At 43.0% G+C, this 12,535-nt stretch overlaps 1 protein-coding gene across 1 annotated transcript in view; it reads right to left on the reverse strand.

Annotated features, from left to right (window-relative positions):
* The window catches only part of LOC147091339 (putative G protein-coupled receptor 139), a 46,448-nt gene extending 35,780 nt beyond the window's left edge, over positions 1-10,668 (reverse strand). Inside the window, exon 1 of the mRNA XM_085976538.1 lies at positions 10,357-10,668. Coding sequence (XP_085832664.1) covers positions 10,357-10,579 — 223 coding nt within the window. The 5' untranslated portion in view covers positions 10,580-10,668. The remainder of the gene's footprint in view (positions 1-10,356) is intronic.
* Positions 10,669-12,535: the final 1,867 nt, after the last annotated feature.

Consider the following 12,535-nt stretch of genomic DNA (forward strand, 5'->3'; position numbering starts at 1 on the left):
CTCTTTAAAAAGCCTGTGTGACTGACCATGTTTCTTTAAAAAGCCTGTGTGACTGTGCCTGTGTCTTTAAAGAGCCCGTGTGACTGATCCTGCCTCTTTAAGAAGCCTGTGTGACTGTGCCTGTCTCTTTAAAATGCCTGTGTTTCTGATCCTGTCTATTTAAATAGCCTGTGTGACATGTCCTGTCTCTTTAAACATCCTGTGTGACTGGTCCTGTCTCTTTAGAAAGCCTGTGTGACTGGTCCTGTCTCATAAAAATGCTTGTGTGACTGCTCCTGCCTCTTGTTAAAGCCTGTGTGACTGGTCCTGTCTGTTTAAAAACCTGTGTGACTGGTACTGTCTCTTTAAAACGCCTGTGTGTCTGGTATTGTCTCTTTAAAAGCCTGTGTGGCTGGTCCTGTCTATTAAATAAGCCTGTGTGACTGGTCCTGTCTCTTTAATACGTCACTGTGTCTGATCCTGCCTTTTTAAAAGCCTGTGTGACTGTGCCTATCTCTTGAGAAAACCTGTGTGACTGGTCCTGTCTCTTTAATATGTCTCTTTGTCTGATCCTATCTCTTTAAAAAGCTTGTCTGACTGCTCCTGTCTCTTTAAAAAGCCTGTGTAACTGGTCCAGTCTCTTTAAAAAGCCTGTGTGACTGGTCCTGTCTCTTTAAAAAGCCTGTGTGACTGCTTCTGTCTCTTTAAAAAGCTTGTGTGACTGCTCCTGTCTCTTAAATGAGCCTGTGGGACTGGTCCTGTCTCTTTAATATGTCACTGTGTCTGATCCTGTCTTTTTAAAAGTTTGTGTGACTGCTCCTGTCTCTTTAAAAAGCCTGTGTAACTGGTTCTGTCTCTTTAAAAACCTGTGTGACTGGAACTGCCTCGTATAACGCCTATGTGACTGGTACTGTCTCTTTCAAAAGCCTGTGTGACTAGTCTTGTCTCTTTAATACGTCTCTCTGTCTGATCCTGTCACTTTAAAAAGCCTGTGTGGCTGGCCCTGTCTCTTTGCAAAGCCTGTGTGACACGCTCTCGCTGTAAAAACCTGTGTGACCGGTCATGTCTCTTCAAAATGCATGTGTGAATGGTCTGCCTCTATAAAAAGCCTGTGTGACTGCTCCTGTCTCTTTAAAGAGCCTGTGCGACTGGTCCTGTCTCTTTAAAAAGCCTGTGTGACTGGTCCTGTCACTTTAAAAAGTCTGTGTGACTGGTCCTGTCACTTTAAATAGCCTGTGTGACTGGTAATGCCTCTTTAAAATGCATGTATGACTGGTCCTGTCTCTTTAAAAAGTCTGTGTGACTGGTCCTGTCACTTTAAAAAGCCTGTGTGACTGGTACTGCCTCTTTAAAATGCATATATGACTGGTCTTGTCTCTTTTAAAAGCTTGTGTTATGGGTTATGTCTCATTTAAAATGCCTGTATGACTGGTCCTGTCTCTTTAAAGAGCCTGTGTAACTGGTAATGCCTCTTTAAAATGCATGTATGACTGGTCCTGTCTCTTTAAAAAGTCTGTGTGACTGGTCCTGTCACTTTAAAAAGCCTGTGTGACTGGTCCTGCCACTTTAAAATGCCTGTATGACTGGTCCTGCCACTTTAAAAAGCCGGTGTGACTGGTCCTATCTCTTTAAAAAGCATGTGTGACTGCTCCTGTCTCTTTAAAAAGCCAGCATAATTGGTCCTGTCTCTAGAAAAGCCTGTGTGACTGGTCCTGCCACTTTAAAAAGCCTGTGTGACTGGTGCTGTCTCTTTAAAAAGCCAGCATAATTGGTCCTGTCTCTAGAAAAGCCTGTGTGACTGGTGCTGTCTCTTTAAAAAGCCTGTGTGACTGGTCCTGTCTCTTTAAAAAGATTGTGTGACTGGTCCTGTCTCTTTAAAAGGACTGTGAGACAGGTTCTGTCGCTTTAAAAAGCCTGTGTGACATGTCATGTCTCTTTAAAAGCATGTGAGACTGTTCCTGCCTCTTTAAAAAGCCAGTGTGACTGGTCCTGTCTTTTTAAAAGCTTGTGTGACTGGTCCTGTCTCTTTAAAAATCCTGTTTGACGGTCCTGTCTCTTTAAAAAGACTGTGTGACTTGTCTAATCTCTTTAAAAAGCCAGTGTGACTGGTCCTGTCTCTTTAAAAGTTTGTGTGACTGGTCCTGTCTCTTCAAAAAGCCTGTGTGACTGATCCTGTCTCTTTAAAATGCCTGTATGACTTGTCCTGTCTCTTTAAAATCCCAGTGTGACTGGTCCTGTCTCTTTAAAAAAATTGTGTGACTGGTCCTGTCTCTTTAAAAAGACTGGGTGACTGGTCCTGTCGCTTTACAAAGCCTGTGTGCATGGTCCTGTCTCTTTAAAAAGCCTGTGTGTTTGATTCTGTCTCTTTAGAAAGCCTGTGTAACTGGTCCTGTCTCTTTAAATAGCCTGTGTTTCTGGTGCTGTCTTTTTAAAAGTCTGTGTGACTGGTCCTGTCTCTTCAGAAAGACTATTTGACTGGTCCAGTCTCTTTAAACAGCCTGTGTGACTGGTCCTGTCTCTTTAAAAAGCCTGTGTAACTGGTCCTGTCTCTTTTAAAGCCAGTGTGACTGGTGCTGTCTCTTTAAAAGCCTGTGTGACTGGTCCTGTCTCTTTAAAAAGCCTGTGTGACTGGTCATGTGTCTTTAAAAAGCCTGTGTGACTGGTCCTGACTCTTTAAAAAGCCTGTGTGACTGTGCCTGTCTCTTTAAAATGCATGTGTTTCTGATCCTGTCTATTTAAGTAGCCTGTGTGAAATGTCCTGTCTCTTTCAAAACCCTGTGTGACTGGTTCTGTCTCTTTAGAAAGCCTGTGTGACTGGTCCTGTCTCTTTAAAAAGCCTGTGTGACTGGAACTGTCTCTTTAGAAAGCCTGTGTGACTGGGCCTGTCTCTTTAAAAAGCCTGTGTGACTGGTCATGTGTCTTTAAAAAGCCTGTGTGACTGGTCCTGACTCTTTAAAAAGCCTGTGTGACTCGTCCTGTCTCTTTAAAAAGCCTGTGTGACTGTGCCTTTCTTTTTAAAATGCATGTGTTTCTGATCCTGTCTATTTAAGTAGCCTGTGTGAAATGTCCTGTCTCTTTAAAAAGCCTGTTTAACTGGTCCTGTCTCTTTAAAAAGCCAGTGTGACTGGTGCTGTCTCTTTAAAATCCTGTGTGACTGGTCCTGTCTCTTTAAAAAGCCTGTGTGACTGGTCATGTGTCTTTAAAAAGCCTGTGTGACTGGTCCTGACTCTTTAAAAAGCGTGTGTGACTGGTCCTGTCTCTTTAAAAAGCCTGTGTGACTGTGCCTGTCTCTTTAAAATGCATGTGTTTCTGATCCTGTCTATTTAAGTAGCCTTTGTGAAATGTCCTGTCTCTTTTAAAACACTGTGTGACTGGTTCTGCCTCTTTAGAAAGCCTGTGTGACAGGTCCTGTCTCCTTAAAAAGCCTGTGTGTCTGGACCTGTCTCTTTAGAAAGCCTGTGTGACTGGTCCTGTCTCTTTAAAAAGCCTTTATGACTGAAATGTGTCTTTAAACATCCTGTGTGACTGGTCCTGACTCTTTAAAAAGCCTGTGTGACTGTTCCTGTCTCTTTAAAAAGCCTGTGTGACTGTGCCTGTCTCTTTAAAATGCATGTGTTTCTGATCCTGTCTATTTAAGTAGCCTGTGTGAAATGTCCTGTCTCTTTAAAAACCCTGTGTGACTGGTTCTGTCTCTTTAGAAAGCCTGTGTGACTGGTCCTGTCTCTTTAAAAAGCCTGTGTGACTGGACCTGTCTCTTTAGAAAGCCTGTGTGACTGGTCCTGTCTCTTTAAAAAGCCTGTGTGACTGATCCTGTCTCTTTAAAAAGCATGTGTGACTGGTCCTGTCTCGTTAAAAGGCCTGTGAGACTGACCATGTCTCTTAAAAAAGCCTGTGTGACTGGACCTGTCTCTTTAATACATCACTGTGTCTGATCCTGGCTGTTTAAAAAGCTTGTGTGACTTCTCCTGCCTCTTTGAAAAGCCTGTGTGACTGGTCCTGTTTATTTAAAAACCTGTGCGACTGGTACTGTCTCTAAAACGCCTGTGCGACTGGTACTGTCTCTTTCAAAAGCCTGTGTGACTGATCATGTCTCTTTAGAAAACGTGTGTGACTGCGCCTTTCTCTTGAGAAAAGCTGTGTGACAAGTCCTATCTCTTTAACACATCTCTGTGTTTGATCCTGTCTCTTTTGAAAGCCTGTTTGTCTGGTCCTGTCTCTTTAAAACATCTCTGTGTCTGATCCTGTCACTTTAAAAGCCTGTGTGGCTGGCCCTGTCTCTTTTTCAAGCCTGTGTGTCTGGTACTGTCTCTTTATAAAGCTTGTGTGACTGCTCCTGTCTCTTTAAAAAGCCTGTGTGACTGGTCCTGTCTCTTTAAAAGCCTGTGTGACTGAACTTGTCACTTTAAAAAGCCTGTGTGAATGTTTATGTTTCCTTGGCTATGGTTCTACCCTCTGGTTTAAGTTTTCATTTCATGTTGTATAATTAAGAAGCGTCAGAATGGATCTTTTTTTAAATAGGGTACCATGGATTTTGGATCCATAGGGGTGGTGATGGTGCAGTGTTAGTTCTTTGATACTGAAGTGACTTCACTGAGTTACGGAGAAACCTTTGCTGGAAAAGTAATGTTAAGAACTGAAGCTCTAGGCCTAGAAATCCTTCACTGACTGCAGTGGAACTGAATATCAGGCACTGCGTGTAATGGTTTCACCCACCGCCCGAGAAGAATTTCCCAGCCCTTTTCTGCAGACAACAGCAGATATGAAATGTCACAGCGTGCTGACGAATTGGATTAAGAATTTGCCTCTGAAAGGCTCGACATGAACCCATTCAGAGCCATTTGTTATCATCCAAGACAGATTGCTCGAGGGGTGGGGAGATATAGGAATTAGATCTAAAATTAATTACAAGCATTTCTGTCTCATTCAAAACTCTGCTGTCCATGTCCTATCTCGCATCAAGTCCACTTTACACATCACTCCAGTGCTCACTGACCTACATTGGTTCCCGGAACGGCAACGCCTGGATTTAAAAATTCTCATCCTCGTGTTCAGCCCCAAATCATCGCCAAGTGCCCAGTAAAGGATTTGCATCTTGAAAATGCCAATCATTAGTTTATGTTTAGTACATTACCGTAAGCATACTTGATCCCCAGGGCCACAGGTGGATTTCCACAAATGGCATCAAAGGGACAAGAGGCACAGGGGAGGGGGTAGAAATCGGCTCGGACTGTAGTGCAAACACCATCACCTCCAAGATCCCCACTTCAAGTCACACACCATCCATACTGGGGCATTATTATTTATTAATTCACGTGATGTGGGTATCGCTGACAAGGCCAGTATTTATTGTCCATCCATAACTGCCCTTGAGAAGGTGAACCTCCTTATACAACTGAGTGGCTTGCAAGATCATTTCAGAGGGCAGTTAAGAATCAATCATATTGCTCTGGGTCTGGAGTCACATTTCGGCTGGACTGGGTAAGGATGGCAGTTTTCCTTCCCTAAAGGATATCAGTGAACCAGATGGGTTGTTACGACAATCCGATAGCTTCATGGTCACCATTACTTACACTAGCTTTTTATTCCAGATATGATTAATTCATTGAATTTAAACTCCCCCGCTGGTGGGATTTGAAACCATGCCTCTGGATCATTTGTCCAGGAATCTGGTTTATCAATCCAGCAACATAACCACTATGCTACCATACCCTTCAAATATATTGTCATTCCTTCATTGTCACTGGGTCAAAAGCCTGAAACTCCTTCCCTAACTGTATTGTGGGAATATCTTCACCACAGGGGCTGCATTGTCTCAAGATGACGGCCCACCATTTTCACAAGGGTAACTAGGAATGGGTAAGTGATACCAGTCTTGACAGCGTTACCCATACACGGAGGACAAATAGATAGAATTAATAAAATGAGAATCAATGTAATGATTTTGTAATTCATTCTTTGTACACAGACGAGGCCTGTGATCAGAATCATGCTCCACTAAAGAAATTGTCGTACAAATGGGCTCACCAGTTCCATGATTCTATGACTGATACTGCCCATACTTTCCCAATTGCCCTGTCCTGTAAAAATGTGCTTGAAAAGTATCACATAATACGAAAATTGAAGGCCATGGGATTAAATTGGTAGTGGAAACATGGCTCAGAAAATTGCTAATAGACAGAAAGCAGAGAGTAGTGGTAAACGGTTGTTTTTCAGAATCAGTCTACAGTAGTGTTCCCCAGGGTTCGGTGTTGGGACAATTGCCCATTTCATGAATATCAATGCTATGGACTTGGGTGCACAGTGCATAATTTCAAAGTTTTCACATGACAGGAAACTTGTAAATGTTAATGAACAGTGAGAGTTATAGTAACAGACTTCAGGAGGGCATAGACAGACTGGTGAAATTTGCAGACATATGGCAGATACAATTTAATGCAGAGAAGGGTGAAGTGATACATGTTGATAAGAAGCATGAGCAGAGGTAATATTAAATAAACGGTGCAATTTTAAAGCGAGTGCACGATCATAGCGATCTAGGGTGTGCTTCCACAACCCTTTCAGGGTGACAGGACAAGTAGCAATGGCTGTTAATGCATACGGAGTCCTTGGGTTTACAAACAGAGACACAGTAACAAATCCTGAAAGAAATGCGAACCATTTAAAAATCATTGGTTAGGCCCCAGCTGTAGTATTGCGTCCAATTCTGAGCACCACACTTTGCCAAGCATGTCAAGGATTAGAGAAGGTGTAGAAGAGATTGACCAGAATGGTAACAGGGATCTGGGACTTCAGTTACGTGGAGAGACAGGAGAAGCTGGAATTGTAATTTTTAGAGCAGCGAAGTTTAAGAATCATAGAATTATAGAATCATAGAAATTTATGGCACAGAAGGAGGCCATTTGGCTCATTGTATCTGCGCTGGTCGAAATAGAGCTATCCAGCCGAATCCCACATTGCAGCTCTTGGTTCGGAGCCCTGTAGGTTATGGCACTTCAAGTGCATATCCAAGTTCGTTTTAAAAGACATTAGGGTTTCTGCCTCTACCAGCTATTCAGGCAGTGAGTTCCAGACCACCACCGCCCTCTGGGGGAAAGAAATTCTCCTCATCTCCCCGCTAATCCCACTACCAATTACTTTAAATCTATGCTCCTTGGTTATTGACCTCTCTGCTAGGGGAAATAGGTGCTTCCTTTCCAGTCTATCTAGGCCCCTCATAATTTTACACACCTCAATTAAATCATCCCTCAGCCTCCTCTGTTCCAATATAAATAATCCCAGGCTATTCTCCAGTCTTGGCAACATGCACGTAAATCTCCTTTATAACATCTATACTGCAATCACATCTTTCCTGTAATGTGCTGACCAGAGTTGCACGCAGTATTCTAGTTGTGGCCTAACTGGTGTTTTATAATGTTGTAGTGTAACCTCCCTGCTTTTATAATCTATGCCTCGGTTACTAAAAAAATATATCCCATTTGCCTTCTTAACCACCCTATCGACATGTCCTGATAGTTTCATAGATATGTGGAAATGTACTCCAAGGTCCCTCTGTTCCTCTGCACTTCTCAGTATACTACCATGTATTGTGTATTCCCTTTTATTTAGCCCTCCACACATGCATTGCCTCACACTCCTCCGAATTGAAGTCCAATTGCTAGTTTTATGCCCACCTGACCAGTCAATTGATATCTTCCTGCAGATTACAGCTACCTTCGTCACTATCAACAAAATGGCCTAATTTAGTATCATCTGCAAATTTCTTCATCATGGTCCCAACATTGAATTCTATGTAATTGATATTTATAACAAATAGCAGGGGACCTAGTACTGAGCCCTGTGGAACCCCACTGGAAACAGCCTTCCAGTCACAAAAACACCTCTCGACCATTACCCTGTGATTCCTGCCACTCAGCCAATGTTGGATCCAACTTGCCACTTTCCCTTGGATCCCATGACCAACCTGTCATGTGGTATCTTGTCAACGGCCTTAGTAATACCTATATGGACTGCATCAAATGCACTGCCCGCATTGATGCTCCTCGTTACCTCCTCAAAAAATTCAGTCAATTTTTCAGACACGACCTTCCTTAACATTACCTTGCTGATGGTCCTTGATTAATTTGTGCCTTTCTAAATGCCAATTTATACTGTCCCTCAGAATTTTTCCAATATTTTTTCCACCACCAAGGTTAGGCTGACTGGCTTGTAATTACTCGGTCTATCCCTTTCTCCCTTTTTAAACAATGGTACAAAGTTAGCAGTCATCCAGCACCACGCCTGCAGCCAGAGAGGATTGGAAAATATGTTCTGAGCCAGCACTATTTCCTCCCTTGCCTCTCCTAGCAGCCTGGGATACATTTCATCCAGGCCTCGTGATTTATCTACTTTCAAAATGCTAAACCCCTTAATATTTCATCTCTCACTATATTTATCTAATCTAATATTTCACACTCTTTCTCCTTAACTATAATGTCTGCATCGTCTCACTCTTCTGTGAAGACAGATGCAAAGTAGTTATTAAGAACCATATCCATGTCTTCCGCCTCTACACACAGATTAATGGTTAGGTCTTCAGTAGGCCCTATTCTTTCCTTCGTTATCCTTTTGCTCTTGATGTATGTATAAAACACCTTTGTGTTTTCCTTGATTTTAATTGACGATATTTTTTCATGCCCTCTCTTTGCTTTCCTAATTTCCTTTTTAACTTAACCCCTGTACTTTCTATACACATCTAGCCTTTCTGTAGTATTGAGCTTGTGTTATCTTACAAAAGCTTCCCTTTTTGTTCCCTTATCCTACCTTGTATTCCACTTGACGTCCAGGCGGCTCTAGATTTGGAAGTCCCATCCAGTTTCTTTGTGGGAATAAATTTGCTCTGAAACCTCACTACCTCCTCGTTGGATGCACCCCACTGTTTTAACACTGATTTCCCATCAAGTAGCTGTTTCCAGTCCACTGTGGCTAAATCACATCTCGGCTTAGTAAAATTGGCCTTTCCCCAAATGAAAACTTTTAAACCTTGTCAAAACCTTTACACCTCAACTCGTCCTTTTCCATTAGGAGAGATTGAATATAGATGTTCAAGATTGTGATGGGTTTTGATAGATTAAGTAAGTCTGTCTCCAGGGACAGAATGGTGGGTAACCAGAGGCTCCAGATTTAAGGCAATTGGCAAAATAACCAGAGGAAAGATGAGGAGAATTTCTTTTCCACAGTGAGTTATGAGCTGGAATGCACTGTCGGAGAACATGGTGGAAGCAGAGTCAATCGTAACTTTCTAAAGGGAATTGGATAATTAGTGGAAGGGTAAAGTTTTACAGGGCTCTGATTAAAGTGGAGGACTAATTAGATAGCTCTTTCAAAGAGACAGCACGGACCCGATGGGCCGAATGGTCTCTGTGCTGTACTGATCTATAATTCAATGAGCAAGAGACAGAGACAGAGAGAGGGTGAGAGAGAAGAGGGAGAGAGAGAGTGAGAAAGAGAGAAATGTAAATAGTGACTGAAAGACAGGGAGAGGTGCAGAGGGAAATAAATGAGCTTTTAAAGGGGAATTGGATAAATACCTGAAGTGGAACAATTTGAACGAATCTGGGAAATAGCAGGGGAATGGGATTATTTGCAGTGGTGAGGCCATGGTGGAATTTGAACATAAGCATGACAATATTAACATCGAGGTGTCCTGGGTCGGGAGCCAAAGTATGTCAGCGAGCGCAGGGGTGATGGGGGAACGGGACATCATGCGAATTAGGAAGTGGGCAGCAGAGTTTTGGATGAGCTCTACTTTATGGAGGCTTGAAGCTGGGAGGCTGGCCAGGCGAGCATTGGAATAGTCGAGTCTGAATGTAACATAGACGTGGATGATGTTTTCTGCAATGGTAGGGCTGAGGTGGAGCGGAGATGGGTGAAATTTTGGGGGTGGTAGTAGGCAGGACCGGTGATTCAGAGGATATGAGGTCGGAACTGAGCTCAGGGACAAAGAGATCGCTGAGGTTGCAAACAGTCTGGTTCCGCCTCAGACATTGACCAGGGAGGGGGATGGAGTCGATAGATAGAGAACAGAGTTTGTGACGAGCACAGAAGATAATGGCTTTGCTCTTCCAAAGTTTTAAATGATAAACACAGTAATAAAGTGAATTATGGTTTTCAGATCCAATTGCTGGATATAAAGACTTACCAGGGACAACAACAGCAGCAAAGATGAGAGAGTTAATTACAAGAACAGTAATACAGTTAGCAAAGCTCTGCAGAGTTAATAGCTGGATATTGAGACTTATCTGGTACAACAACCGCAAGAAGGAGGGAAAAGTAAACGACAAGAACAGTAATACAGTAAAACATGGTTTATAGAATTAATAGCTGAATAGAGAAACTTACCAGGAATACCAACAGCAGCAAGGAGGGGATAGTAAATGTATTGAATAATCTGAAGTGCGACATAGATACGGAAATCGAATGAAAATATATCATAATATTCTGAAAGCACGTCGAACTGCCAGATGAAACCCCTGCCCACTGTTGTAACATTCCAATCTACTGTTCTCAGATTCCGACCCATTGTTGTAACATTCCAATCTACTGTTCTCAGATTCCGATCCATTGTTGCAGCATTCCAATCTACTGTTCTCAGGTTCTGACTCGCTCTCAGTAGAGCAGTGCGCTGATCCCTGTTAGTGCCAGAGGTGATGCTCTCACTGACACTGTGGGATGACACATTGAAAGGAGTCCCTTATTAATAGAAGAGGGAAACCCTGTGCTGATACAATTAGTGTCCATGGAGAATGACATTAATTCAAGTCACTGAACAAACAGCTTCAGTGAACCCGTGGAGGCTAACATTAATTATAGTCACTGAACAAACAGATTCAGTTAACCCCTTTCAATCGAGCACTTTTTGCACCAACGAAATGTAGAACATTTCCCCAGACCGAATTGAATGTATGAGGGTTGCTGAGGGAGGGAATGGTGGAAATAGCGCAGTTACTGGCCAGAATCGTTCAATCCTCCTCGGATATGGGATTGGTGCCAGAGGACTGGAGAGTTCCAAATTTTACACCGTGTTTGAAAAAGGAGAGATGGATAAATCCTGTAACTACAGGCCAGTCAACCTAACGTCAGTGGTGGGGAAACTTCTATAGGCCATTTTCCAGGGAAAAAAATGATCTGTCATTTTTAAAACATGGATTAATAAATGACAACCAGCACAGATTTTTTAAAGTCCAGTCCATCTGACTAATTTGATTGCATTCTTTGATGAACTAAGAGAGAGTGTTGATGAGGGTAGTATGGTTGATGTTGTGTATATGGACTTTCAAAAGGTGTTTGATAAAGTGCCACTTAATAGACTTGATAGGGAAACGGAAACGCATGGAATTAAAGAGGCAGTGGCTGCGTGGATACGACATTGGCTGAGGGACAGATAACAGAGAGTAGTGGTGCAAGGTAGTTTTTCAGACAGAAGGGAAGTGTACAGTGGTGTCCCCCAGGGGCTGATATTAGAGTTTAGAGGGTTTAGAGAGATAGGAACAGGAGTAGGCCATTCGGCCCTTCGAGCCTGCTCCGCCATTCAATGAGATCATGGCTGATCTTCGTCTGAGATCATAGCTGATCTTACCAGTTCAGTACCCCGTCCCCGCCTTTTCTCCGTAACCCTTAATCCCCTTAGCCTTCAGAAATATATCCAATTCTCTCTTGAAAATATTTATTGAATTAGCCTTCACAGCCCTCTGTGGCAGGGAATTCCACAGGCTCACCACTCTTTGAGTGAAGAAATTCTTCCTCATCTCTGTTTTAAATGATTTGCCCGCTATTTTTAGACTGTGGCCCCTGGTTCTTTGCTCCCCGGCCATTGGAAACATTCTCTCTGAATTCAGCCTGTCCAGGCCTGCCATAATTTTATATGTTTCGATGAGATCCCCTCTCAATCTTCTAAACTCCAGTGAGTACAAGCCCAAACTATTTAATCTCTCTTCGTAGGTCATTCCCGCCATTCCAGGTATCAGCCTGGTGAATCGCCGTTGCACTCTTTCCATGGCAAGAACATCCTTCCGCAGATGGGGCGACCAAAACTGTACACAATACTCCAGATGCGGTCTCACCAGCACCTTGTACAGCTGTAGTAAGGTATCCCTATTCCTATACTCGAACCCCCTTGATATGAAGGCCAACATACCATTTGCCTTCTTAATCGCCTGTTGCACCTGCATGCTCTCCTTCAGTGACTGGTGCACAAGAACACCCAGGTCCCTCTGCACTTCCCCATCTCCCAATCTATTGCCATTTAGATAATAATCTACCCTCCTGTTTTTACCCCCAAAGTGGATAACCTCGCATTTATCCACATTATAGTGCATCTGCCACGTATCCGCCCATTCCCCCAACCTGTCCAAATCGCACTGTAGCCTCCTGACATCCTCATCAGAGCCCACCCCTCCTCCTAGTTTAGTGTCGTCAGCGAATTTGGAAATATTGCATCCAATTCCCTGATCCAGATCATTTATATATATTGTGAACAGCTGGGGTCCCAGGACAGATCCTTGCAGCACCCCGCTGGTCA

This window comes from Somniosus microcephalus, unplaced genomic scaffold (assembly GCF_052327205.1).
Source record: "Somniosus microcephalus isolate GS21.2 unplaced genomic scaffold, FLI_Smic_1.0 unresolved_chr3, whole genome shotgun sequence".
NCBI lineage: Eukaryota > Metazoa > Chordata > Chondrichthyes > Squaliformes > Somniosidae > Somniosus > Somniosus microcephalus.